The 25,253-nt window shown below is 53.5% G+C and overlaps 1 protein-coding gene across 3 annotated transcripts in view; it reads left to right on the top strand.

The window, feature by feature from the left end:
* The window catches only part of RBFOX3 (RNA binding fox-1 homolog 3), a 100,122-nt gene that overhangs the window by 53,157 nt on the left and 21,712 nt on the right, over window positions 1-25,253 (top strand). Inside the window, exon 1 of one of the 3 annotated variants that reach the window (XM_038742022.1) lies at window positions 4,255-4,523. The exons of 1 other annotated variant lie outside the window; for it this stretch is intronic. In XM_038742022.1, the coding sequence (XP_038597950.1) occupies window positions 4,506-4,523 (18 nt within the window). In that variant the 5' untranslated portion in view covers window positions 4,255-4,505. Of the gene's footprint in view, window positions 1-4,254; window positions 4,524-25,253 lie in introns of those variants that run through there. One more of the 3 variants, XM_038742021.1, reaches the window with a different exon arrangement.

Below are 25,253 nucleotides of genomic sequence, written 5' to 3'. Positions count from 1 at the left end.
CAACAAGAAGGATTGGGGCTCCATTCATTCATTCAATTGCATTTATTGAGCGCTTACTGTGTGCAGAGCACTGTACTAAGCGCTTGGTCTGGCGGGGCAGTAGGGGAGGGGGGCCGGAGAGGGTGGTTGGAGAATGGGGACTTCTGTGGTGTGGCCGCTTCCTGGGACACCGTGGGCAATATCCCACTTGCCCTGTCAACAAGAAGGATTGGGGCTCCATTCATTCAATCGCATTTATTGAGCGCTTACTGTGTGCAGAGCACTGGACTAAGCGCTTGGTCCAGCGGGGCAGTAGGGGAGGGGGCCGGAGAGCGTGGTTGGAGAATGGGGACTTCTGTGGTGTGGCCGCTTCCTGGAACACCGTGGGCAATATCCCACTTGCCCTATCAACAAGAAGGACTGGGGCTCCATTCATTCATTCATTCATTCAATCGCATTTATTGAGCGCTTTCTGGGTGCAGAGCACTGCACTAAGCGCTTGGGAAGTACAAGTTGGCAACGTATAGAGACGGTCCCTACCCAACAGCGGGCTCACAGTCTAGAAGAGTTCCAGATGAGGGAACTGAGGCCCAGACAAGTGAAGTGATTTGCCCAAGGTCCCAGAGCAGCCAAGCGGCAGAGCCAGGATGAGGAACGAGGACCGTCTGATCCCAGGCCCCGGGCTCATCCCACGTCATGCTCTCCCTCCTCCCCTTCCTCATCCCCTCTTCTCCTCTATCCCCTCAATCAATCAATCAATCGTATTTATTGAGCGCTTACTGTGTGCAGAGCACTGTACTAAGTGCTGTGCACTTAGTGCCCTCTCCTCCTCTCCCACCCCAGACCAGGCTCAGCCAGCACGAGTCAATCAATCAATCAATCAATCAATCGTATTTATTGAGCTCTTACGATGTGCAGAGCACTGTACTAAGCGCTTGGGAAGTACAAATTGGCAACACATAGAGACAGTCCCTACCCAAGGGTCATAACCCCCCGTGGGCACCAGCTAAATTGTAATAAAGAGGGTACTTGTTAAACGCCAAGAGCTGGGGCAGATTGAAGAAAATCGGGGTGGATACGGTCCCGGTCCCACATGGAACTCACAGTCTAAGTAGGAGGGAGGACAGCGTGGCTCAGAGGAAAGAGCCTGGGCTTTGGAGTCAGAGGTCATGGGTTCAAATCCAGACTCCGCCAATTGTCAGCTGTGTGACTTTGGGCAAGTCACTTCACTTCTCTGGGCCTCAGTTCCCTCATCTGGAAAATGGGGATTGACTGTGACCCCTCTGTGGGATAACCTGATCACCTTGTAACCTCCCCAGCGCTTAGAACAGTGCTTTGCATGTAGTAAGCCCTTAATAAATGCCATCATTATTATTATTATCTTCTAGACTGTGAGCCCACTGTTGGGTAGGGACCGTCTCTATATGTTGCCAACTTGTTCTTCCCAAGCGCTGAGTACAGTGCTCAGCACACAGTAAGCGCTCAATAAATACGATTGAATGAATGAATGAATGAATTTTGCAGTTGAGGAAACTAAGGCATGGAGAAGTGAAGCGACTCGCCCAAGTTCTCACAGCCAGCTGGTGATGGAGCCAGGATAATAATAATAATAATGATGGCATTTATTAAGTGCTTACTATGTGCAAAGCACTGTTCTAAGCGCTGGGGAGGTTATCAGGTGATTAGGTTGTCCCACGGGGGGCTCACCGTCTTCATCCCCATTTTCCAGATGAGGGAACTGAGTCCCAGAGAATAATAATAATAATATTAATGGCATTTATTAAACGCTTACTATGTGCAAAACACTGTTCTAAGCGCTGGGGAGGTTACAAGGTGATCAGGTTGTCCCACGGGGGGCTCACAGTCTTCATCCCCATTTTCCAGATGAGGGAACTGAGGCCCAGAGAAGTGAAGTGACTTGCCCAAAGTCACCCAGCTGACAATTGGTGGAGCTGGGATTTGAACCCCTGACCTCTGACTCCAAAGCCCGGGCTCTTTCCACTGAGCCACGCCGCTTCTCGTGATGAGAGGCCAGGTCCTCAGATTTCCAGGCCCGGGCTCTCTCCACTAGGCCACACTGCTTCTGGGGTCGTCGGGGAGATTCTTTCCCTTTTCCCAACATCGGGGAGGGGGTCAGTGGCCCAACAGAGACTCAGACCCCCATCTTGATTATAATAGCAAAGGGGAAGCTACGTGGTCTAACGGAAAGAACCCGGGCCTGGGAGCTGGGTTCTAATCCCGGCTCCACCACTTGTCTGCTGTGTATCCTTGGGCAGATCATTTTTTCACTCTTCCATGCCTCAGTTTCCTCATCTGTAAGATGGGGATTCAATCCCCGTTCTCCCTCCGAGACTGTGAGCCCCAAGTGGGACAGGGACCGTGTCCAACCTAACTGGGGTCTACCCCAGCTCTTGACACATAGTAAGCGCTTAACAAATACCATCGTCATCAAAGATAACAATACTGGTTCTTATTAATCAATCAGTCAGTGGTATTTATTGAGTGCTTACTGTGCAGTCCAATATAACAGACGCATTCCCCCGCCCTCAGCGAGCTCACAGTCTAGATGTGGCCGAATCCATCCCCGTCCCACACGGTTCTCACAGTTTCAGTCGGAGGGAGGGAAGGCGGTGAGTCCCCATTTTACAGAGGAGAAAACTGAGGCTCTGAGACGTGAAGTGACTTGGACAGGCCTGGAACCCAGCTCTCCCGCCTCCTGGTCCCGGGCTCTTTCCGCGGAGCCGCCCGGGGCCGCTGGCACCGAACCGCAGAGACGTCGGGCCCGAGGTGCTCCGGTGGATCTGCTCCCGTCGGGAGCAGGTGTGGCACCGGATGCCCTCATGTCTGCCATTTACGGGCAGCATCCGATCCCCTCCGCCTCGTCTCTCGCTGCCGAGGACTGGGGCGTAGAAGCGGCTCCCGTGGGCCCCGGGATCCCGGAAGGTCCGGAGCAAAGATGGGGGGCACTGGAGGTCCCTCGGGGAACCTCCATACGACTGGGCAGGCTCGGGCAGGCCCCCGCCTTGTCGCCCTGGCATCCCGCGTGTGATGTCGCTGGTGTTTTCCCAACCAGCCTGAGCGAGACCCGCGCGGACCGTACCCCATCTGCGGGCCGGGGGAACTCGGGGCGCCGTGGGCTCCGTGCCCCTTCCTCGGGGCCTGGGGGCAGAGGGCTGCAGCTGAGGGGTCTTGACCGGGTGCTCGGTGGTCTCTGGAAGCGTAAGGCAGGCCCGGCCTGGAGCTGGGGGACTCCGGGTAGTCAGATTTTGGTGGTCCTTGGCTGGGGAGTGGGCATGGTGGCCTGGAGGGGAGAGCGGGAGCCCCCGCCACACTCCCCCAACCAGGGGGTTTCCAGTGGGGGTGGGAGGCACCCAAGATGGCAGCTTTCTGGCTCATCGGCCCTTCGACGCCCGCTCTCCCCCACTTCCCCCTGACAATCCCCGTCCCTCATCTCCACAGCCCCCTCCGGGCTGATGCCCCCTGGGTCTCCGCTGAGCAAACCTAACCCGCCCCCTGCCCTCCCAGCTCCCAGGGGGTCCCAGAAGGGCAGGGGAGCAGCTGGGGGCCGGCAGCTTGCGGGTTAAGCGGGGAGGCGTCCGATTCCCGTATTGATGGGGAAAAAAAGGCTCTGAAAAGTGCTGAGGCAGACGGCACCTCGCTCACTGTCAGAAGCAGAGCCAGCCCCCCCGCCCCGCCCCCTCCACCTCCTCGGCCCCCACTCGGACCACCCCAAAAACCGGGGACCCGCTCCCCGGTGGCCCCTCTGCTCCCCAACTCAGGTCCGTCGATCCCCGTGGGCCACGCTGGATCAGAAGGGCCTCCCGGCTCTGCTCCGCTTCACCCCTGGGGTTAGGCTGGGGGCTGGTGGGGGACCCCCCCCAACCCGTCCCCAGCCCCCCGACCCTCCCTGCGAGCCCCAGAAACCATCCAGCCTGCTTCCCTTCTCACCCCGTCGGGTTGGGGGTTAGCCCCAAGTAAAACTTCTCTTCTCGCATCTCCCCAAGCCCTATCCCAGGACCTGCCCTTCCCTCCTCTCCCCCCGCCCCGTCCCCACCCCCGCCACCCCGCAGGGGAAGCCCTCTCTCCCTCCGGTCCGGTCCATGCGGGAAAAGGCTGGCAAACAGCGGGACGACGAGGACAGAGGCGCATCCCCGAGCTGAGGGCCGGCCGGCCGGCAGGGAGTGACGGGCCCCGCCGAGCCGGGACCCCCACCCTCCCACCCGCGGCCGAGAACGGGCTCCTCTCCGGACCCGGACTAACGGAACCAGACCGAGAGGCGGAGGGAGGACCGGGAAGAGCGAGAGAGAGAGACACACGGGGAGACAGAGATAGAGAGACAGAGAGAACAGCCCTCCGGAAAGCATCAGCGAGGGCGACAGCTAAATCAGAGAGCGAGCGTCTACCCGAGTACCCCCGGTTCTCCCCCACCCTCCCCTCCCTCCCCTGCTCCCTCACACCCACCGGCAGCTCACCTGGTTGGACCGCTTTCCTCCGCCCGAGATCCCCGTCCCGGCCGCGGCTCCGAAATGATGCTGTATTTCTGGGTACGTACCGAGCGGCGGGATGCCCTCCCTTCTCTCCCACCCCCACACCGGGCCAGCCCGGCTCGCTCGGGTCCCTTGGGGACCCGGGGCTCCGGGGGCCTCCCTCCGCCACCTGGCCGGCGGGCCCGTGCCTGGGCTAGGGGTTGGCTAGTCTCCTCCGGCGGGATTTGGCTTGGGGCTCGCCCGGGAGGATAGCCGCACCGAAGCCCAGATCCTCTGACCGACGGGGAGGGGACGGGGGACGTTGCGGTCCCTGGCCAGGCTTGGGGAAGAATCCCCCTTAATTCGGGCCTGCCCAGAGCCCTCGGTCTTAGCTCTGGGGGATTGGGGTTCCTTTCTCTGCGTCTCTGGGTCTGTCTCCTTTCCCTCCGAGCTGTGCAGAGGGAAACCAGCCGGCCGGCCACGCAGTGATGGGAAAAGAGGAGGAGGAGGAGAGTGGCCCTGTGGTGCAGAGCTCAGGGCTCAGAGCGCTCAGCTCCCCCAGACCTCTGCCCCCCAGCCCCTTTTCTGGGCCGGGAGAGGAGCCGGAGGGCAGAGGGGGGCAACGGGAAGGAGGCGGGGGTGCGCTGAGAGGGTGGGTTGCGTCTGGAGCCGGGGGGCCGGGCCGGCTCCGAAATGGGGAGAGCGGAAGGCGATGTGGGCATGTTTGTGTTGGAGTGTGTGTGGGGGGCAGTTAGGGACCGGTCCCTCTTTAGAAGGGGGCCGTGTAGCTCCCTGGACCCCAGGAAAGGGCTGGCAATGCCGTGCCATGACCCGGGGCCGGCCGGGTCAGCGGGGGCCAGAGAAGACGGGTCACGGCCCGGCAGCAGGCCCCGCGGGGCCGGGGTCGGCCCTGTCCCGGGCCAGGCCTCGGCCCCTCTCCCACCTGTCCTCACCCAGAGATTGCCGGGCACAAGCGGCGGGGGGCCCGGGTTCTAATCCCCCACTCGGCCACCGATCTGCCCCGTGGCGTCGGGCAAGTCAACCGGGACTCAGTTTCCTGGTGGGTAAAATAGGGAGAAGCTTCCTCTTCCCCACCTCCCCCTAGACTGGGGGCCCCAGCTGGGACAGGGTCCGTGTCCGGTCTGATCGTCTCGTTTAGCACAGTGCTCGGCCTCTAATAAGTGCCTAACGGATGCCGTCGTCATCATCATCAGGGCCGGAGTTGCGCTGGGGAGAAGAGTGGCAGGGTGTGTGGGGGAGAATGGAGGCCGCAGGCCTGGGGGAAATGATACAAACACACACGTACACACGCTCCCCCCCCCCCCCACAAACCCTCTCAAGGCTTTGTCCCCCCCCGGGAAGTTCTGGGGGGCCAGGGGGAGCAAAGGAGGAGCAAATTAGGGTGGTCCCTTGCGGGGAAAAGGCCCTGGTTCTGGAAAAAACAGTGAGAGGACCCAATGTGCCCTGGACCTTCCCCAGACCTGGTGTGCTACCATCGTCCCAGTGTCACCTGCCATGTGAGGAGACGGGGGACCACCTCCCCCCTCCCCGACCCCCAGTGGGTCTGGGGTCCCTTTGGGGGCAGCGGGCAGCGGCTCGGCAACAGGCGGAGGAGCCGCAGAAGAACGTCTCCAAATTAGCGGTAACGGCAGGAGAGATGAAGAGCAAACAGGGCGGGCTGAATGAGGTTTCTGTAAATATGATGTTTTTTTTCAAGTTTGCCCTGGAGTAACAGAAGCCGTTTAAGCGCTAATATCCCGTCCGGGCATTTAAAAAGCCGTATAATGAGGACATAGTGTCTCCGTGGCGAACCCGGGCCGTCTCCTCCCCCGACCCGTGGTCTGTCTGTCTCGCCCGTTGCCTGTGGGAAAGTGGGGGGGGTCCCCCACAATTAGGGCAGCCCCCCACCCCCAAGCTCACGGCCCCCTCTCTGCTTCCTCAAACTCTCGCCCCTCTCCTCCTGCTCCTTCCATTCATTCATTCATTCAGTCGTATGTATTGAGCGCTGACTGTGTGCAGAGCACTGTACTAAGCGCTTGGGAAGTACAAGTCGGCAGCGTATAGAGACGGTCCCTACCCAACAGCGGGCTCACAGTCTAAAAGGGGGAGACAGACAACAAAAGAAAACATGCCCCTTCCATCCCCTCCGGGGCCCAGCTGCCAAAATGGTACACATACAAAATATGGGGAAAACATTCATTCAGTCAGTCGTATTTATTGAGTGCTTACTGTGTGCAAAGCACACAGTACTACTACTACTACTACTACTACAATTATTATATATTAGATTATATAATATATTATTATTATATTATATATATTATATTATAGTACTACTATTACTACTAATAATAATGATAATAATTGTATTTGTTAAGCACTTACTACTTTCCAGGCACTGTACTAAGGGCTGGGGTAGATACAGGCTATGTTGGACGCAGTCCACGGCCCTTGTGGGACTCAGAGTTTTCATCCCCATTTTACAGATGAGGTTACTGAGGCCCAGAGAAGTGAAGTGACTGGCCCAAAGCGCTTGGGAGAGCCCAGTGGAACAATAAACAGACACGTTCCCTGTCCGCAACGAGCTTACAGTCTAGAGATAGCTTTCATGTTCCGTGACATCCGTGTTCCACATTGTCCTTGTTTCACATAGTTTGTGGTCCAACCTAGAGTCCGTGGTTTTTGTTTTTTGGGGGAGATGGGGGAGGGCGGTTATGGTTGGTTTTTCTTTTTTTTTTTTTAATAGTTTTTGCTAAACACTTACTGTGTGCCAAGCTGGGGTCGATAGCAGCTAACCAGTTTGGGACACAGTCCCTGTCCCGCATGGGGCTCACAGTCTTCATCCCCATTTCACAGAAGAGGGAACTAAGGCCCAGAGACGTGAAGTGACTTGCCAAAGGTCACACAGCAGACGAGCAGCGGAGCTAGGATTAGAAGCCAGGTCCTCCCAAGTCCAAGTTCTAGCCAACAGGCCACACTGCTTCTTGTTCCATGTAGACCGTTTAAAGCTTGTTGTAGGCAAGGAACATTTTTACCAACTCTGGTGTATTGTACTCCCCCAAGCAGTTAGTAATAATCATAATGGTGGCATTTGTTAAGCGCTTACTATGTGCCAAGCACTGTTCTAAGCACTGGGGGGGATCCAAGGTGATCAGGTTGTCCCGCGGGGGGCTCACAGTCTTCATCCCCATTTGACAGGTGGGATAACTGAGGCTCAGAGAAGTGAAGTGACTTGCCCACGGTCACACAGCAGACACGTGGCAGAGCCAGGATTAGAACCCATGACCTCTGACTCCCAAGCCCGGGCTCTTTCCACTGAGCCATGCTGCTTCTCTAAGTAGTACAGGGATCTGCACACAGGAAGTGCTCAGTAAATACCGTTCTGATGTTCCATGTGTTCTAAGTTCTATATAATAATAACTGTTGTTATCTCTAAAGCCCTTACTATGTGTTGAGCGCTGGAATAAACACAGAATAATTAGGCCGGACACAGTCCCTGTCCCCCATGGGGCTTACAGTCTAAATAGGAGGAACAACAGTCACCAACTTGTACTTCCCAAGCACTTAGTACTGTGCTCTGCACACAGTAAGCGCTCAATAAATACGATTGAATGAATGAACAGTCATTAAATCACCATTTTACAGATGAGGAAACTGAGGCTCAGAGAATTGAAGTAACTTGCCCAAGATCCCGCAGCAGATAGGTGGATCTGGGATGAAAATAATAATGATAACATTATTATTATCATTGTTATCATTATTGTTATTATTACTGTATTTCATTCATTCAATCATATTTATTGAGCGCTTACTGTGTGCAGAGCACTGTACTAAGCGCTTGGGAAGTACAAGTTGGCAACATATAGAGACGGTCCGTACCCAACAACGGGCTCACAGTCTAGAGGAGTGTATTTGTTAAGCACGTACTATGTCCCAGGAACTGTACTAAGCACTAGGGTAGATACAAGCTAATCAGATCCGGCACAGTCCCTGTCCCACGTAGCGCTCACAGTCTTCATCCTCATTTTACAGATGAGGTAACTGAGGCACAGAGAAGGAAAGGGACTTGCCCAAGGTTACACAGCGGACGGGGGTGGAGCTGGGATTCGAACCCAGGCCCTTCTGATTCACAGGCCTGGGCCACTGTGGCTCTCTCCCCGACCAGGCCGTGCTGCTTCCAAACCTCAGAAAGAGGTAGGGGCAAAGCTCATGGATTTTGTTACCTCAGAAAGCTGGGCCACGGGAGAGCTTCCGGGGGTTCAGGAAGTAGATAGAAACTCTAGACTGTAAGCTAGTTGTGGGCAGGGAATGATGTCTTTTTGTTGTTCTGTTTTTCTCTCCCAAACGTTTAGTATAGTGCTCCGCACCTAGTAAGTGCTCAATAAATACGATTGAATGAATGAATGAGTGTCAAGGATGAAGGGGGAAAGGGAGATGGGCGCCCAGAGTCCCAGCCCTCCGACCGGCCCCGGGAATTTCCAAATTGGCGGCTTTCGAGCCTGCCGGCTCTCTGAATCCTTCCCCTTTTCATCATCATCATCATCAATCGCATTTATTGAGCTCTTACTGTGTGCAGAGCACTGTACTAAGCGCTTGGGAAGTACAAATTGGCAACATATAGAGACAGTCCCTACCCAACAGTGGGCTCACAGTCTAAAAGGGGGAGACGAAACCAAACATACTAACAAAATAAAATAGAATAGATACGTACAAGTAAAATAAATAAATAAATAAATAGAGTAATAAATATGTACGGACATATATACATATATACAGGTGCTGTGGGGAAGGAAAGGAGGTAAGATGTGGGGGATGGAGAGGGGGACGAGGGGGAGAGGAAGGAAGGGGCTCAGTCTGGGAAGGCCTCCTGGAGGAGGTGAGCTCTCAGTAGCGCCTTGAAGGGAGGAAGAGCTAGCTTGGCGGGTGGGCAGAGGGAGGGCATTCCAGGCCCGGGGGATGATGTGGGCCGGGGGTCAGTGGCGGGACAGGCGAGAAGGAGGTACGGTGAGGAGATTAGCAGCAGATTTCCCATCCTCATCATCCCTCCCGCTCTCCAGCTCTGCGATCCAAGGGAGAAGTTGGCTCTTTGCCCAATGAGCGAGCGGAGGGAAGACCTGCGGAGTCAGAAGGCCCTTGGCTGAGTCACGCAGAGAGCCAAAGGCCCCACAGACAGAGGTGACGCCCAACCCCATCAATCACTCAGTCAATCAATCGATGGTATTTATCGAGCACTTACTGTGCGCAGAGCACCGGGCTGAGCTCTCGCACTCGGGAAGTACGATATAACAGAGTTGTTAGACCCGTTCCCTGCCCACAAGGAGCTGACAGTCTAGAGGGGAAGACAGTCATCAATATAAATAAATAAATGACGGATAGGGACATAAGTGCTGTTGGGACCGAGGGAGGGGTGAGTAAAAGGAGCAAGTCAGGGCGACGCAGAAGCGAGTGGGAGAAGAGGAAGTGAGGGCTTAGTCAGGGAAGGCCTCTTGGTGGAGATGGGCCTTCAGTAAGGCTTACAAGGGTGGGGAGAGTGATCGTTGTCTATCAAATATGTAGAGGGAGGGCATTCCGAGCCAGAGGGAGAACGTGGGCGAGAGGTCGGCGGCGAGATAGACGAGATTGAGCTGCAGTAAGTAGGTTGGCGTTATAGGAGCAGAGTGTGCAGGCTGAGTTGGAGTAGGAGAGCAGCGAGGTGATGTAGGAGGGGGCGAGAGGATTGAGGGCTTTAAAGCCAACGGTGAGGAGTTTCTGTTTGATCAACTTGTACTTCCCGAGCACTTAGTACGGTGCTCTGCACACAGTAAGCGCTCAATAAATACGATTGAATGGATGAATGAATGTGGAGGCGGATGAGCAACCTCCAGAGGTTCTCCTCGAGAACCAAAGGCCCCACAGAAAGAGGTGACGCCCAACCCCATCAATCACTCAGTCAATCAATCGACGGTATTTATCGAGCACTTACTGGGTGCAGAGCACCGGGCTGAGCTCTCGCACTCGGGGAGTACGATATAACCGAGTTGTTAGACCCGTTCCCTGCCCACGAGGAGCTAAGAGTCTAGAGTCTAAGCGGGAGAGTGAACGGTCATTGACTCCCCATTTTACAGGCGAGGAAACTGAGGCACAGAGGAATTAAGTGATTGCCTAAAGTCACCAGCTGGGATTAGAGCTCAGGTCCCAACGCCAGGCTCTTTCCACTAGGCCACACTGCTTTTTGGTAGGTACGTTTGTTGTAGCTTCTCAGGTGTTTAATATACAGTGGACTACACCCAGTAGGCACTCAATAAGTAGTTACTACCACTACTACCATTACTCATCATCAATCGTATTTATTGAGCACTTACTATGTGCAGAGCACTGTACTAAGCGCTTGGGAAGTACAAATTGGCAACATAACTCCTGCTTCTACTCAGTGCTTAGTACAGTGCCTCACCCATAGTGAGTGTTTAATACCGTAATTATTAATTAATAATAATAATAATAATAATGGCATTTGTTAAGCGCTTACTATGTGCAAAGCACTGTTCTAAGCGCTGGTAATAGTAATAATGGTAATTATTATTACTATTCCATCTACTTTTTCTACTGCCACGATTACTGCCACTACTGCTGCTATTACTATTGCTACTATTAATGGAGACCGTGAGCCCACTGTTGGGTAGGGGACCGTCTCTATATGTTGCCAACTTGTACTTCCCAAGCGCTTAGTCCAGTGCTCTGCACACAGTGAGCGCTCAATAAATACGATTGAATGAATGAATGAGGGGAAGACGGTCATCAATATAAATAAATAAATGATGGCTAGGAACATAAGTGCTGTTGGGACCGAGGGAGGGGTGAATAAGAGGAGGTTCTTGAGGAGTGGGGAACGTTTTTGTCAGAGCCTCCAATACGGCAAGTTGGGGTTTGGAGGGGATGTGGTGGAAGGGTTAGGGGGTGTCCTTCCCCTGTACGGGATTGTTCTGGGAAGACCGTGGTCCACCCATCATCACGGGGTGCTGGGGGTGGGGAGGGACGGGCGGATGTGGGGTCCAGGCCGTCGGGGCTTGTGCGGTTTTACAGTACAATCAAATAGCCATGAAGGGCGAGGGGGTCACTTAACCCAGCGGTACAGGAATTGGCATCGAAAAATGGCAGTCATCACCATCAATCGTATTTTTTGAGCGCTTACTATGTGCAGAGCACTGTACTAAGCGCTTGGGAAGTACAAATTGGCAACATATAGAGACAGTCCCTACCCAACAGTGGGCTCACAGTCGAAAACCTCAGTCGTGGTGGTATCCTCAAACGATCGCTTCCCCCAATCCATTCATCGTATCGATCAGAGGTATTCATTGGGGGCTTACTGTGCGCAGGGCACTAGACTAAGCGCTTCGATTCCATCGACTCAGTGGCTACTAGAGGCGGTTTTCTCATAACACGAGATTGAGAATTCTGGGAGGCCAACCCGTATCAATCAATCAATCAATCAATCAATTGTATTTATTGAGCGCTTACTATGTGCAGAGCACTGTACTAAGCACTTGGGAAGTCCAAGTTGGCAACATATAGAAACAGACCGGGAGGACTACTTTTCTGACCAAGTTCTGACCCAGCGTGGCACCGTTTATGGCGTTAACGTCCGTCTGAGCGGGGTCGGAGGGGATGCGGTCTGAGCTAGCGTCCGTCCAAGTGGGGCTGTAGAGGACGCGAGCCGAGCTGAGGTCTGGCCAAGCGGGGGTGGAGAGGAGGTGGTCCAAGCCGACGTCCGCCTGAGCTGGGACGGAGAGTGCGGTCCGAGTTGGTGTTCGTCCGTACGGGGATGGAGGGAACACGGTCCGAGCCAGCATCCGTCCGGGTTGGGGTAGAGAGGATGCCGTCCGAGCCGACGTCTGTCCGAGGGGGGATGGAGGGGACGTGATGTTAGCTATCGTCCATCCGAATGAGGATGGAGAACACCCGGTCCGACTCGAGAGAGAGAGAGAGAAAGAGAGAGATGAGCAGCAGCCTCAGACAAATAAATAAATACATAACAGACGTACAGGAAGATGTCCAGCTGCCGGAGAGGATACTGGGATGGGAGACCAGAAAGCCCAGGGTGTTAGGAGGCCAACACCCTCTTTCCAATTTCTCTAGACCGTAAAGCTCATTGTAGGTGGGGAATGTGTCTGCCAACCCCGCTGTGTTGGACTCTCCCAAGTAGTCCAGTGCTCTGTACAGAGTAAGCACACAATAAAATACGATCAATTGATTCACGGTATGGGGACCGGGAAGAAGAGGGAAAGGGGTTGCCCATCCCCAGGAGAGAGGGGATGTGGTGCCTGGCACATAGTAAGAGCTTCACAAATACCACGTTGATTGTTTTATTATTATTATGGAAAGGGGTGCGGAGGAGGTAAGAGGAGGAGGAGACCGGATCCCACCTGGGGAAGGATTTGCAGGGGGAACTCAAAACGCTGCTCTTGTTCAGCAGCCGCCCCGGCTTTTCTGAGGGACAAAGGAGCCCCCCTATCCATCAGTGCCCCCCGCCTTCCCCGCCCCTGAGCAGGGCATAGTGGATAGAGCCCGGGCCTGAGGTCCAATCCAGGCTCTGCCACCTGTCTGCTGTGTGGCCCTGGGCAAGTCACTTCATTTCCCTGTGCCTCAGTTACCTCCTCTGTAAAATGGGGATTAAGACTGTGAGCCCCAAGTGAGACAGAGACTGTGTCCAACCCGATTTGCTTGTATCCACCCCAGCGCTCAGTGCAGTGCTTGGCACATAGTAAGCGCTTAACAAATACCGTTTTCTTTTTTACCCCAGCCCAAAGCAGCCCCTCGGGGGGCGTTCCGGGGGGAAGGGGTCCCCTCATCGCCCACCCTGCCGGGATGGCAGGGGTGAGGGACCCCACGGACCAGGTCTCACCGCTGCAGCACTGCCCGGTCCCGTCCCTCCGTCTACCCCCCTGCCCCTGGCACCAAAGTGGAGCCAGATGGCACTGGAGCCCAGCCCATTCCTCTCTGGCTTCTGTCACCTGAAGAAACCTCTCCCGGCATCTCGGGGCCCGGAGGCTTCTCTGCTCCTTGCAGCCTCCTGCAAAAGAAGCTTCCTCCGCACGCGGCCCTGAGCCCTCTCCTCCTCCTCCTCCTCCCCTCTCCCGCTGCTTCCGCCTCAACCGGCCGAGGGGGATTTGCCCGGCCTAAACTAGGAAGAGTCAGCATCATCTGTAAGATGCAGATTAATCGCAGTGTTCATTAAGCGCTTATTATGGGCCAACAGCAATACTAGCCGCTGGGATAATAATAAAAATTGTGGTATTTGTTCGGCGCTTACTATGTGCTAAGCACAGGGGAGGGATACAAGCAGATCGGGTTGGATGCAGTCCAACTATAGTCCAGCTATTTATTTTATTTTGTTAGTATGTTTGGTTTTGTTCTCTGTCTCCCCCTTTTAGACTGTGAGCCCACTGTTGGGTAGGGACTGTCTCTATATGTTGCCAATTTGTACTTCCCAAGCGCTTAGTCCAGTGCTCTGCACACAGTAAGCTCTCAATAAATACGATTGATGATGATGATGATGCAGTCTCAGTCCCACACGGGGCTCCCAGTCTGAATCTCCATTTTGCAGAGGAGGGAATTGAGGCCCAGAGAAGCGAAGCGACTTGCCTAAGATCACATGGCAGACGAGTGGCGGAGAAGGGAGTAATAATAATAGTAATAATAATAATAATGGCATTTATTAAGCACTTACTATGTGCAAAGCACCATTCTAAGTGCTGGGGAGGTTACAAGGTGATCAGATTGTCCCACGGGGGGCTCACAGTCTTAATCCCCATTTTACAGATGAGGTAACTGAGGCCCAGAAAACCAACACACCGAAGGAAAGGGCCGCGGGATGGGTGAGTGTCTCGTGGGTGGCACCCCGGTGCCCCACTGCTCATGGGGATCCTGACTGGATTCCTCCCGTGTACTGAGAGCTCACCCCCTCCAGGAGGCCTTCCCAGACTGAGCCCCCTTTTTCCTCTCCTGCTCCCCATCCCCTCTACCTCCTTCCCCTCCCCACAGCACCTCTATATGTATTTGTACAGATTTATCACTCTATTTTACTTGTACATATTTACTCTTCTATTTATTTTGTTAATGATGAGCATCTAGCTTCTGCTTCTTCTGTCGACTTTATTTTTTCTTGTACATAGCTATTCTATTTATTTTATTTTGTTAGTATGTTTGGTTTTGTTCTCTGTCTCCCCGTTTTAGACTGTGAGCCCACTGTTGGGTAGGGACTGTCTCTATATGTTGCCACTTTGTACTTCCCAAGCGCTTAGTCCAGTGCTCTGCACATAGTAAGCGCTCAATAAATACGATTGATGATGATGATGATGATGATGATGAAGTGACTTGCCCAAAGTCACATAACTGACAATTGGCGGTGCTGGGATTTGAACCCATGACCTCTGACTCCAAACCCCGGGCTCTTTCCACTGAGCCACGCTGCTTCCCCTGGAGTAGAACCCAGGGTTGGACGCAGTCCCCGGCCAAACGCGGGGTTCCCGGTGTGAAGTGGTGGGAGGGCAGGCCCAAGCGCTCGGGTGACATAGGAAGGAGAGCGAGTAATGAGGGTTTAGTTGGGAATGGCCTCTTGGAGGAGATGGGCCTTCAATAAAGCTCGAAGGGAGGGGAGAGTAATTGTCCGTTGCATGTGAAGGGGGAGGGAATTCCAGACCAGAGGCAGGACACGGGCGAGGGGTCCGCGGCGAGAGAGACGAGATCGAGGTCCAGTGAGCGGATTGGCGGTAGAGGAGCAAAGTATGCGGGCTGCGTTGCGATGGGACAGCAGCGACGTCAGGTAGGAGGAGGCAAGCTGGTGGACCGCTTTAAAGCTGATGGTGAGGGGCTTCTGTTTGATGTGGAGTTGGATGGACGACCACTGGAGGTTCTTGAGTGGAGAGAACGACCCATCCTCCGTCCCAGGCACATCCCCCGGCCGCTCAGTCAATCAGTCAGTCGTATTTATTGAGTGCTTACTACGTGCAGAGCACTTGGGATAGTTCGGTGTAACAATCTTACCATTCCCTGCCCACAGAGAGCTTACAGTCTATCAATCAATCAGTCAATCAGTCGTATTTATTAAGCGCTTACTGTGTGCGGAGCACTGTACTAAGCGCTTGGGAAGTACAAGTCGGCAACACATAGAGACAGTCCCTACCCAACAGCGGGCTCACAGTCTAGAAGGGGAAGACAGAGAACAAAACCAAACGTACTAACAAAATAAAATAAATAGAATAGATATGTACAAGTAAAATAAATAAAGAGTAATAAATATGTACAAACATATATACATCTATACAGGTACTGTGGGGAAGGGAAGGAGGTAAGATGGGGGGGATGGAGAGGGGGACGAGGGGGAGAGGAAGGAAGGGGCTCAGTGTTGGAAGGCCTCCTGGAGGAGGTGAGCTCTCAGTAGGGCCTCGAAGGGAGGAAGAGAAGGAACCAGAAAGGTCTCTCCTTTCTTCCTTCCCCCCAACGCCACACCCCCCCTCGAGTTAGAGGACCTGGGTATGATGTGGCAGCCAACAGCCCTGGCGATAAGCAGTAGCCCACAGGCCCAGGGGCTAAAAGTAGCGAAGCCCCCGCCTCCCCGCTCTGCCGCTCCTCTGCTGGGTGACAGTGGGCAAGTCACTTCCCTTCTCTGGGCCTCAGTGCCCTCCTCTGTAAATGGAGGTGAAGACCGCGAGCCCTATGTGGGACAGGGACTGTGCCCAACCCGATTAGCTTGTATCTATACCAGTGCTTAGAACAGTGCCTGGCGCATAGTGAGCATGTAACAAATACCACAATTATTATTATTATTGTCATCACCATCATCTCAGAGCAGCGTTGAGGCTCGGCCTGTTCTCCCTCTTCCCTAGATTGGGAGCCCCATGCGGGACTGGGGGTGTCTGACGTTATTCACTTGTATCTGCCGCAGCGCTTAGAACGGTTTTGGACACATAGTAAGGGCCGAACAAATACCATTTTTAAAAAGTGGGGTCTCCATCCTGGGGTGTTTTGTGGCCAAATGGTACCAACCACCACGGGGAAAAGGGGATGTTTACCCCAAGGCACTAAGCAACTTGTACTTCCCAATGGCTTAGTACAGTGCTCTGCACAAGTAAGCGCTCAATAAATACGATTGAATGAATTGAATCAATCAATCAATTGTATTTATTGAGCGCTTACTGTGTGCAGAGCACTGTGCTAAGCGCTTGGGAAGTCCAAGTTGGCAACATCTAGAGACGGTCCCTACCCGACAGCGGGCTCACAGTCTAGAAGGGGGAGACAGACAACAAAACAAAACATATTAACAAAATAAAATGAATAGAATAGTAAATATGTGCAAGTAAAATAAATAGAGTAATAAATATGTACAAACATATATACAGGTGCCGTGGGGAGGGGACTCATGGATAGAATTCCAGGCCGCTTTTTGCCTGACGGATAGAATTCCGCCCCCCACACACACGGTTTTTACCCCTGCCGCCTCCTGGTCCTGAAAAGTGTAGCAACCAACTGAAAATCCACGCAGATGATATTAAGATATTTTCTTAAAGAGGAGGGTGGGGAATAAATCCAGTGGATCGGGAGAGCAGAAGAAGTTCCAGCTAAAGGGGCGTTTGCTCCCTCCCGTCTCCTTCCCCTCCATCTCTCCGTCCCCCTGCTCCCCAGACTAATGTGTGGTGTCGGTGACAGCAGGGATCGAAGAGAGAAGATCTCCGAGGGGCCTCATCCCAGCAAGGAAGAACTGGACAGGAGGCAGGAAAGAGGCTCAGAGCCTTCTGAGGTGCCTCTCCTCCTCCCCGATATTTATAGAGGTGCCCAGGAGCACAGAAATAATTACAGCTCTCTCTCTCTCCCTGCCTCCGTAACAACGTCCCTCTCACATCCATGCCGGAATCCTTTTATCCTCCAGCTAACTTATTATTTTTTTTTAACGGTAACGATATTACCGTCAGATTGACGAGCCTTTCCCAGGTAGCAACCCCAGGCTCTCCGGGAGGGGAGGAAGCAGAGACTCAAGAATATTGAAATTCCCTCTCCTCTTCTATCCATCCCCACAAATCTGCCCACCTCATGTGAATCAATCAATCAATCAATCAATCAATCAGTCGTATTTATTGAGCGCTTACTGTGTGCAGAGCACTGTACTAAGCGCTTGGGAAGTCCAAGTTGGCAACATCTAGAGACAGTCCCTACCCAACAATGGGCTCACAGTCTAAAAGGGGGAGACAGAGAACAAAACCAAACATACTAACAAAATAAAATAAATAGAATAGGTATGTACAAGTAAAATAAATAAATAAATAGAGTAATAAATATGTACAAACATATATGCATATATACAGGTGCTGTGGGGAAGGGAAGGAGGTAAGATTAGGGGAATGGAGAGGGGGATGAGGGGGAGAGGAATCAATAGTAGTGATCGAGCACTCACACAGAGCACTGGACTAAGTGCTTGGAGAGTCAATCAGTGGTATTTATTGAGTGCTTTCTGTGTGCAGAACACTAGACTCAGTGCTTGGGAGAGTCAATCAATCTGGTATTTATTGAGCTCTTGTTTATTCATTGTCATATTTAGTGAACGCTTACTGTGTGTGAAACACCGTGTTAAGCGCTTGGGAGAGTCAATCAATCAGTCATATTTATTGAGCACTTTTTGCGTGCAGAGCACGGGATTCAGCGCTTGGAAGAGTCCAGTATAACAGAATCGGTAGACATATTCCCTGCTCACAAGCAACTTACAGTCCAGAGGGGGAGACAGGCGTTAATAGAAATAAATAAATTGTGGATATGGACATAAGTGCTTTGGAGCTGAGGGAGGGGGTGAATGGAGGGTGGAAATTCAAGTGCCAGGGCGATGCAGAAGGAACTGGGAGACCCGGGAGTCAGTAAGACCTGGGTTCGAATCCCACTCCATCACTTGTCTGCTGGTTGACCTTGGGCAAGTCACTTCACTTCTGTGCCACAGTTGTGTCATCTGTAAAATGGAGATCAGGACTGTGAGAGGCCCATGTGGGACACAGACTGTGTCCAACTTGATCCTCCCTAGTGCTTAGAACAGTGCCTGGCTCATAGTAGGTGCCGAACAAATGCCATAAAAAAAAGAGATGAAATGAAGGCTTAATCGGGGAAGGCTTCTTGGAGGTGGAGTGCCTTCCCAAGCGTTTAGCACAGTGTTCTGCACACAGTAAGCACTCTGTGCATCTAGCTTTATTTCTATTTGTTCTGACGACTTGACACCTGTCCCCATGTTTTGTTTTGTTGTCTGTCTCCCCCTTCTAGACTGTGAGCCCGTTGTTGGGTAGGGACCGTCTCTCTATGTCGCCAACTTGGACTTCCCAAGCGCTTAGTATAGTGCTGTGCACACAGTAAGCGCTCAATAAATACGATTGAATGAATGAATGCTCAAAGCTATATGCCTGGCCTGTCCCTCTCCTTAATCGATCTGTGGGATTTATTGAATGTGTACAACGTGCAGAGCACTGGACTAAACTTCTGGGGGAATATAACAGATAGATACATCCCTTCCTTCAAGGAGCTGAGTCTGCCGTGAGCAGAGCAGTATACGAAACGGTTGGGAGAGGAAAGTGGTGTTAGTAGACCCCATCGCTGCTTTTTGAGGAGGAAACCGTCTCCTGCGTGCAGAGCGCTGGGTAAGAAGGCCCTGGGTTGGGGAGCTCACGGTCTAAGAATGGGGGGGCGGTTTGGATTGGTTTCCCGTGGCCTGGGGAAACCTTGACCGGCAGCGAAGGGGAGTGGAGGGGAGAGCAGGGAAGGGGAGCAGTTGTGGGGAGCCCTGTAAAGACTGCATCACCAGAACTCCCGGCCTGGCCTGGTCTGGCGGAGGGACTGCTCCTCTCCCCCGCACCCGACCCCAAGCTCTGCAGGAGCTGGACACCCCAAACACAGAGGGACGGACAGACACAGAGACCGGCAGATTGAGAGACAGAATGAGAGAGGCCGACAGAGACAGGAAGAACCACAGAGAGATGGAGGTGAGAGCCAGATTGGGAGTCGGAGAGAGCAAGAGTCAGAGAGGGGCAGAGAGACACACAGAGACAGAGCGAGGGAGTCGGAGAGATAGAGGGGGAAAGGGAGGGAGAAGCAGAAGTGGAGACAACAGAGGGTCGCAGAGACGGACGGCGAGAGAGGCAGAATGAGTCGGAGAGGTAGAGGGGGAAGGGAGGGAGAAACAGAGGTGGAGACAAGAGATGGGCGCAGAGAAGGGCATTTTGAGAGGTGGAGAGACAGGGAGAAAGAGAGTGAGAAGCAGAGAAGTAGACAAGAGAATAGCAGAGGTGGACACCGAGAGACAGAGTGACACAGGGAGACGGGGAAAAACAGATGGAGACAAAGAGGCAGACACAGAGATGGACCTCTTGAGAGACAGAAGGAGAGAGATGGAGAAAGAGATGGAGACAAGAGAAAGGCACAGAGATGGGCATTTTGAGAGGTAGAGAGTGGGAGAAGGAGAGTGAGAAGCAGAGGAGTAGACGAGAAAGCAGAGATGGACACCGAGAGACAGAGTGAGACAGGGAGAGGGGGAAAAACAGAGATGGAGACAAAGAGGCAGACACAGAGATGGACCTCTTGAGAGACAGAATGAGAGATGGAGAAAGAGATGGAGACAAGAGAAAGGCACAGAGATGGGCATTTTGAGAGGTAGAGAGACAGGGAGAAAGAGAGTGAGAAGTAGAGAAGTAGACAAGAGAATAGCAGGGATGGACACCGAGAGACAGAGTGAGACAGGGAGACAGGGAAAAACAGAGATGGAGACAAAGAGGCAGACACAGAGATGGACCTCTTGAGAGACAGAAGGAGAGAGATGGAGAAAGAGATGAAGACAAGAGAAAGGCGCAGAGATGGGCATTTTGAGAGGTAGAGAGACAGGGGGAGAAGGAGAGTGATAAGCAGAGAAGTAAACAAGAGAAAGCAGAGATGGACACTAAGAGACAGGGTGAGACAGGGAGATGGGGAAAAACAGATGGAGACAAAGAGGCAGACACAGAGATGGACCTCTTGAGAGACAGAATGAGAGAGATGGAGAAAGAGATGGAGACAAGAGAAAGGCACAGAGATGGGCATTTTGAGAGGTAGAGAGACAGGGAGAAAGAGAGTGAGAAGTAGAGAAGTAGACAAGAGAATAGCAGGGATGGACACCGAGAGACAGAGTGAGACAGGGAGACAGGGAAAAACAGAGATGGAGACAAAGAGGCAGACACAGAGATGGACCTCTTGAGAGACAGAAGGAGAGAGATGGAGAAAGAGATGAAGACAAGAGAAAGGCGCAGAGATGGGCATTTTGAGAGGTAGAGAGACAGGGGGAGAAGGAGAGTGATAAGCAGAGAAGTAAACAAGAGAAAGCAGAGATGGACACTAAGAGACAGGGTGAGACAGGGAGATGGGGAAAAACAGATGGAGACAAAGAGGCAGACACAGAGATGGACCTCTTGAGAGACAGAATGAGAGAGATGGAGAAAGAGATGGAGACAAGAGAAAGGCACAGAGACAGAAATCTTGAGAGACAAAATGTCCGAGAGACAGAGGGATAGAGATGAGAGAGACAGAGGGATAGAGATGAGAAATAAACACACACAGGCTCGACCCCGGCCCCCACCCCCCTGCATGTGTGCGCGCTCACGGGCAACAGGCCGGAGTCTCGGATGCGGGATCCTGTCCCCGGCACTGGCCAGCAAGAAATGTGCGCAGGAAATGCCTCTGTTATACTGTTATGTTGTCGTCTCCCAGCGCTTAGAACAGTGCTTTGCACATAGTAAGCGCTTAACAAATGCCATCATTATTATTAGTAGTAGTACAGTGCCCCGCACACAGTAAGTGTTCAATAAATACGATTGATTGATTGATTGTTAAGCCTTTGCCCCGGGGGTCAGAGGAAGCAGAATTTTGGATTAAGATGTCAGCCCCTGCCTATGGGAGAGGGATCTGGGGGACTTCCAGGTGAGACAGGGGAGCACTTTCAGACCCCAAACTGAGCAACTGTGAAGTACCTGTGAACGCACGGAGGCCCAGGGACAATTTACCCAGGCAAACGCCAGGGATTTTTGTCAGGATAATTACTTTATTGTTAAAGCTCCGTGTCATAGAGAAGAAAATCTCATCACTGCATCCAATTACAGAGAGGGATAGATTGCCCGGGAAGGAAAGGGGTCTTGAGGGTCATAAAAAAAAAGAATCATTAACCACCGTGGGTGGAGGTGGCTGATCGCAGGGCCTTAGGGAAAAAGAGGCAGTCACTCTGGAGAGGAGGATGGTTTTAGAGGGGCTCAAATCAAGGACCCCATCAAGCTCTTTTTTTGTTATTTGTTATGTGTCAGACACTATTAATCTCTGAAGAGCAAGATGGTTTTAGAGGGGCTCACATCAAGGATCCCATCAAAGATTTATTTTTATTTATGGTATTTGGTAAGTGCTTACTAAGTGCCAGGCACCGTACTAAACGCTGGGGTAGATACAAGATGATCTGTTTGCACACAATCCATGTCCCAGGTGGGGCTTCACAGACTTAAACCCCCAACTTGCAGAAGAGGCAATCGAAGCCCAGAAAAGTGAAGCGATTTGTCCAAAGTCCCACAGCTCACCAGCAGTGGAGCTGGGATGAGCTCTTCTGTTTATTTTATTTTGTTAATATGTTTTGTTTTGTTTTGTTGTCTGTCTCCCCCTTCTAAACTGTGAGCCCACTGTTGGGTCGGGACCGTCTCTATATGTTGCCAACTTGTGCTTCCCAAGCGCTTGGTACAGGGCTCTGCACACAGTAAGCGCTCAATAAATACGATTGAATGAACAGCGCTTAGAACAGTGCTTTGCACATAATAAGCGCTTAATAAATGCCATTATTATTATTATTATTATTATTATTATTATTATTATGAGAACCCTGGTCCTTCCGACTCCCGGGCCCAGACTCTAGCCACTAGGCCATTCTGCTTCTCTCTTTAAACCAGGGGTTGGGTGGGAGGGCAAGCCCCCGCCCAGACCCCCAGGGGATCCCCAAGACTGTTTGGAGGAGAAATCGCAAACCTCGGTTCTCATTAATAGCTGCGCCTTTTGCTCCGAGGTATCAGAGCTGCTAATCACGGGAATTTTTAATAAGAAGTAATTACCACGCCAAGCTCATTTGTCACCCACGACCCTGTGCGCTTAGGCGTTTCAATTCCCCGCCGTCCCCCACCTCCTCTGGCTGCGGATGATGATGATGATGATGATGATGGCATTTGTTAAGCGCTTACTATGTGCAAAGCCCTGTTCTAAGCACTGGGGAGGTTACAAGGTGATCAGGTTGTCTCACGGGAGGCTCACGGTCTTCATCCCCATTTTACAGATGAGGTAACTGAGGCACAGAGCAGTGAAGTGACTCGCCCAAAGTCACACAGTTGACAGCAGAGCTGGGATTCGAACCCATGACCTCTGACTCCAAAGCCTGGGCTCTTTCCACTGAGCCACGCTGCTTCTCTAGTTGCGGATCTGCAAGCTCTGAGGACCCCCCACCTTCCCACCCCTTCCTGGAGCCCCCCATCCGCTAGGTCATCAGAGCGCGTACCAACTCCGGCTCCTGAGGCTGTGTTGGCCACAAGGTGCTTGGCCATGGGCCCGGGGAGGGGGATGGATACGCGTGAACGTGGACGATTCCTTGCCCTCCGCCGAGGCCGGGAAAACCCTTCCCTTCCCCGTGCTTCCGGGAAGTTCTCTTTCTGCTCTTGCCAGCCCAGTTCGCCAAGGAAAAGCAAAGATGGACACAGGGCCGGTGGACTCTCAACTCCTGCACCTCTCTTCCCCCAGCCCCTCTCTGGGCACCTTCTCAGGGCAGAGCACTGTACTGAGCACTTGGGAGAAGGGCGGGAGCACTGTTATTGACTGGGCACCCATGGAGCGCAGAGCACTGAACTAAGCGCTTGGGAGAGAGTTCAGCAGAAGCCTAAGGCCCACCCCCAGCCTTGAAGAAGCTTTTTCTTTAGTGTCAGTCCTTGGACGGTTCTGACCGGGATAGTGTGTTGGCCAAGTTGTGAGCCAACGTCTTCCTGTGGTGGATTGGGGGGGTGTAGGGGGGAGAGTGTGGGTGTGGGTGTGTGTGTGTTTGTGTGTTTGTGTGTTTGTGTCTGTTTCCACCCAGAACCCACCCTTCCAGTCAGTGCAGGTTGATTGCACCAGCCCCGGGCCCGGGGAAATGTGTCCAAGGCCCCAGGGGAAGGTCTCTGGTGGCAGAGAAGGGGCCTGGGGCTTCTGTGGTGCTTGCCCCCGGTGGGTGATGGGCACCTTCATGGGCACTGCTGCGGGCATTACTACTACCGCTATAGAAAAGGCTCAGGCCCGGCCCTGGGGCTGAATGCCCCGCTTACCTCTCCCGGGTGGGTGGAAGGGAGGACGGGAAGGGGCAGGTGCGGGCAGGCCGAGCCCGGCGAGGCACAGAGCGGCATGCCCGCCCGAGGCTGCCGCCTCAATTCCTCCACAGTCCCTGCGTGCCATGGGATGCTCAAAGCTGAATGTCTCTGTGCCAGGGAGGAGCGAGACTTGGGCCCTTGGGCACCCTGCCGGCTTCAGGGCAGTGCCCACTGTGGTGTCTGCGCTCAGCCCCAGTAGTCCCAGGGCGGTGGTGGGGAAGGGTGCCCCCCCATCCAAGCCCACCACCTTGAGGCTTTCACCCTCCCCCTCTGCCAGCCTTGCCAAGAGACTATTGCTCTTTCCGGGGTAATTTTTATTATCAACCGTGTGCTGAGCACTGCCCTGAGCACTGGGGTGAATCAAGGCAGTCCCTGTCCCCTTCGACAGTCCCTGTCCCCGACGAGGCTCATGGTCTAAAGGAAAGGGATTGCCAGTTTTCTTCCCCCATTTTCCAGATGGGGAAACGGAGGCCCAAAGGTGTTCCGAGGCTGGCCTGTCCTCCGCCAGCAAGCCAGGGGCAAGCTGGGACCGCACCCTGGGGCTCTGGATTCCTAAACCTGGAGCGAGGCCGCGGTTCGAAGCTGTACTTGTGCCACCGCTCGAGACTGAGCAAGCTTATGCTGAGCGGGATTGACCCTTGACCTCTGGGGTCACCGGGAAGCGGGATCTCTGGCACCAGAAGCCCCTTCCAGGGAAGGGAGCGGTGCCGGGAGGAGGCCCAGGTTGGGAGAGGAGAGGCCACGGGCTCTGATGGCGACACGCGTGGGGTCTCTCGGACCGGGCCTTCCCCCCAGGGCCGTGGGCACGGCACCCTTGGGCTGTCCAGGCTCTCGGGGCAGGGCACCTGGTTGGCCCTTTTAGGTCTCCCTGGCCCCGCTGCGGGCCCCTGAGCTGGACCTGGCCCTCTCTGAGCCTCGGTTTCTCCAAGCACATCGCAAGGAGGAGGCTGCTGACCTACTTAGCGATAGCGGAGCCCCTGTAAATGTCCGCACTCCAAGTGGGACTTCAAGCGTCAGCACCTTCCTCAGGGAGGAGGCTCGGACAGGGGAAGGCAGGGGGTGACAGGAAGAAGACAGAGTGGGTGGAGAGCAGCTGGTCTTGGCCAAGGCGACCAGGTTCCTCAGCTCTAGCACAGAAAAGGCTAGATCTCCTTCGATTCGTGCACCAGCCTTGGAGATAGACACTGGTCTGGGCTGCAAATTTCAGGCAGGGAAGTCAGAAGGACTTGGGTTCTAATCCTGGTGCAGTTGCTGGTCTGCTGTGTGTGACCTCGGGCAAGTCAGGTCACTGCTCTGGGCCTCAGTGACCTCATCTGGAAGATGGGGATTAAGACTGGGAGACCCCGGAGGGACTGTGTCCGACCCGATTTACGCGTGCCCACCCTAGTGCTTAGTACAGTGCCTGGCACAGAGTAAGCACTTA

The sequence above is a fragment of the Tachyglossus aculeatus genome, unplaced genomic scaffold (assembly GCF_015852505.1).
Source record: "Tachyglossus aculeatus isolate mTacAcu1 unplaced genomic scaffold, mTacAcu1.pri SUPER_34, whole genome shotgun sequence".
Lineage (NCBI taxonomy): Eukaryota > Metazoa > Chordata > Mammalia > Monotremata > Tachyglossidae > Tachyglossus > Tachyglossus aculeatus.
The sequence above is the reverse complement of the archived record's forward strand: the minus strand, read 5'-3'. Positions and strand labels throughout refer to the sequence as shown.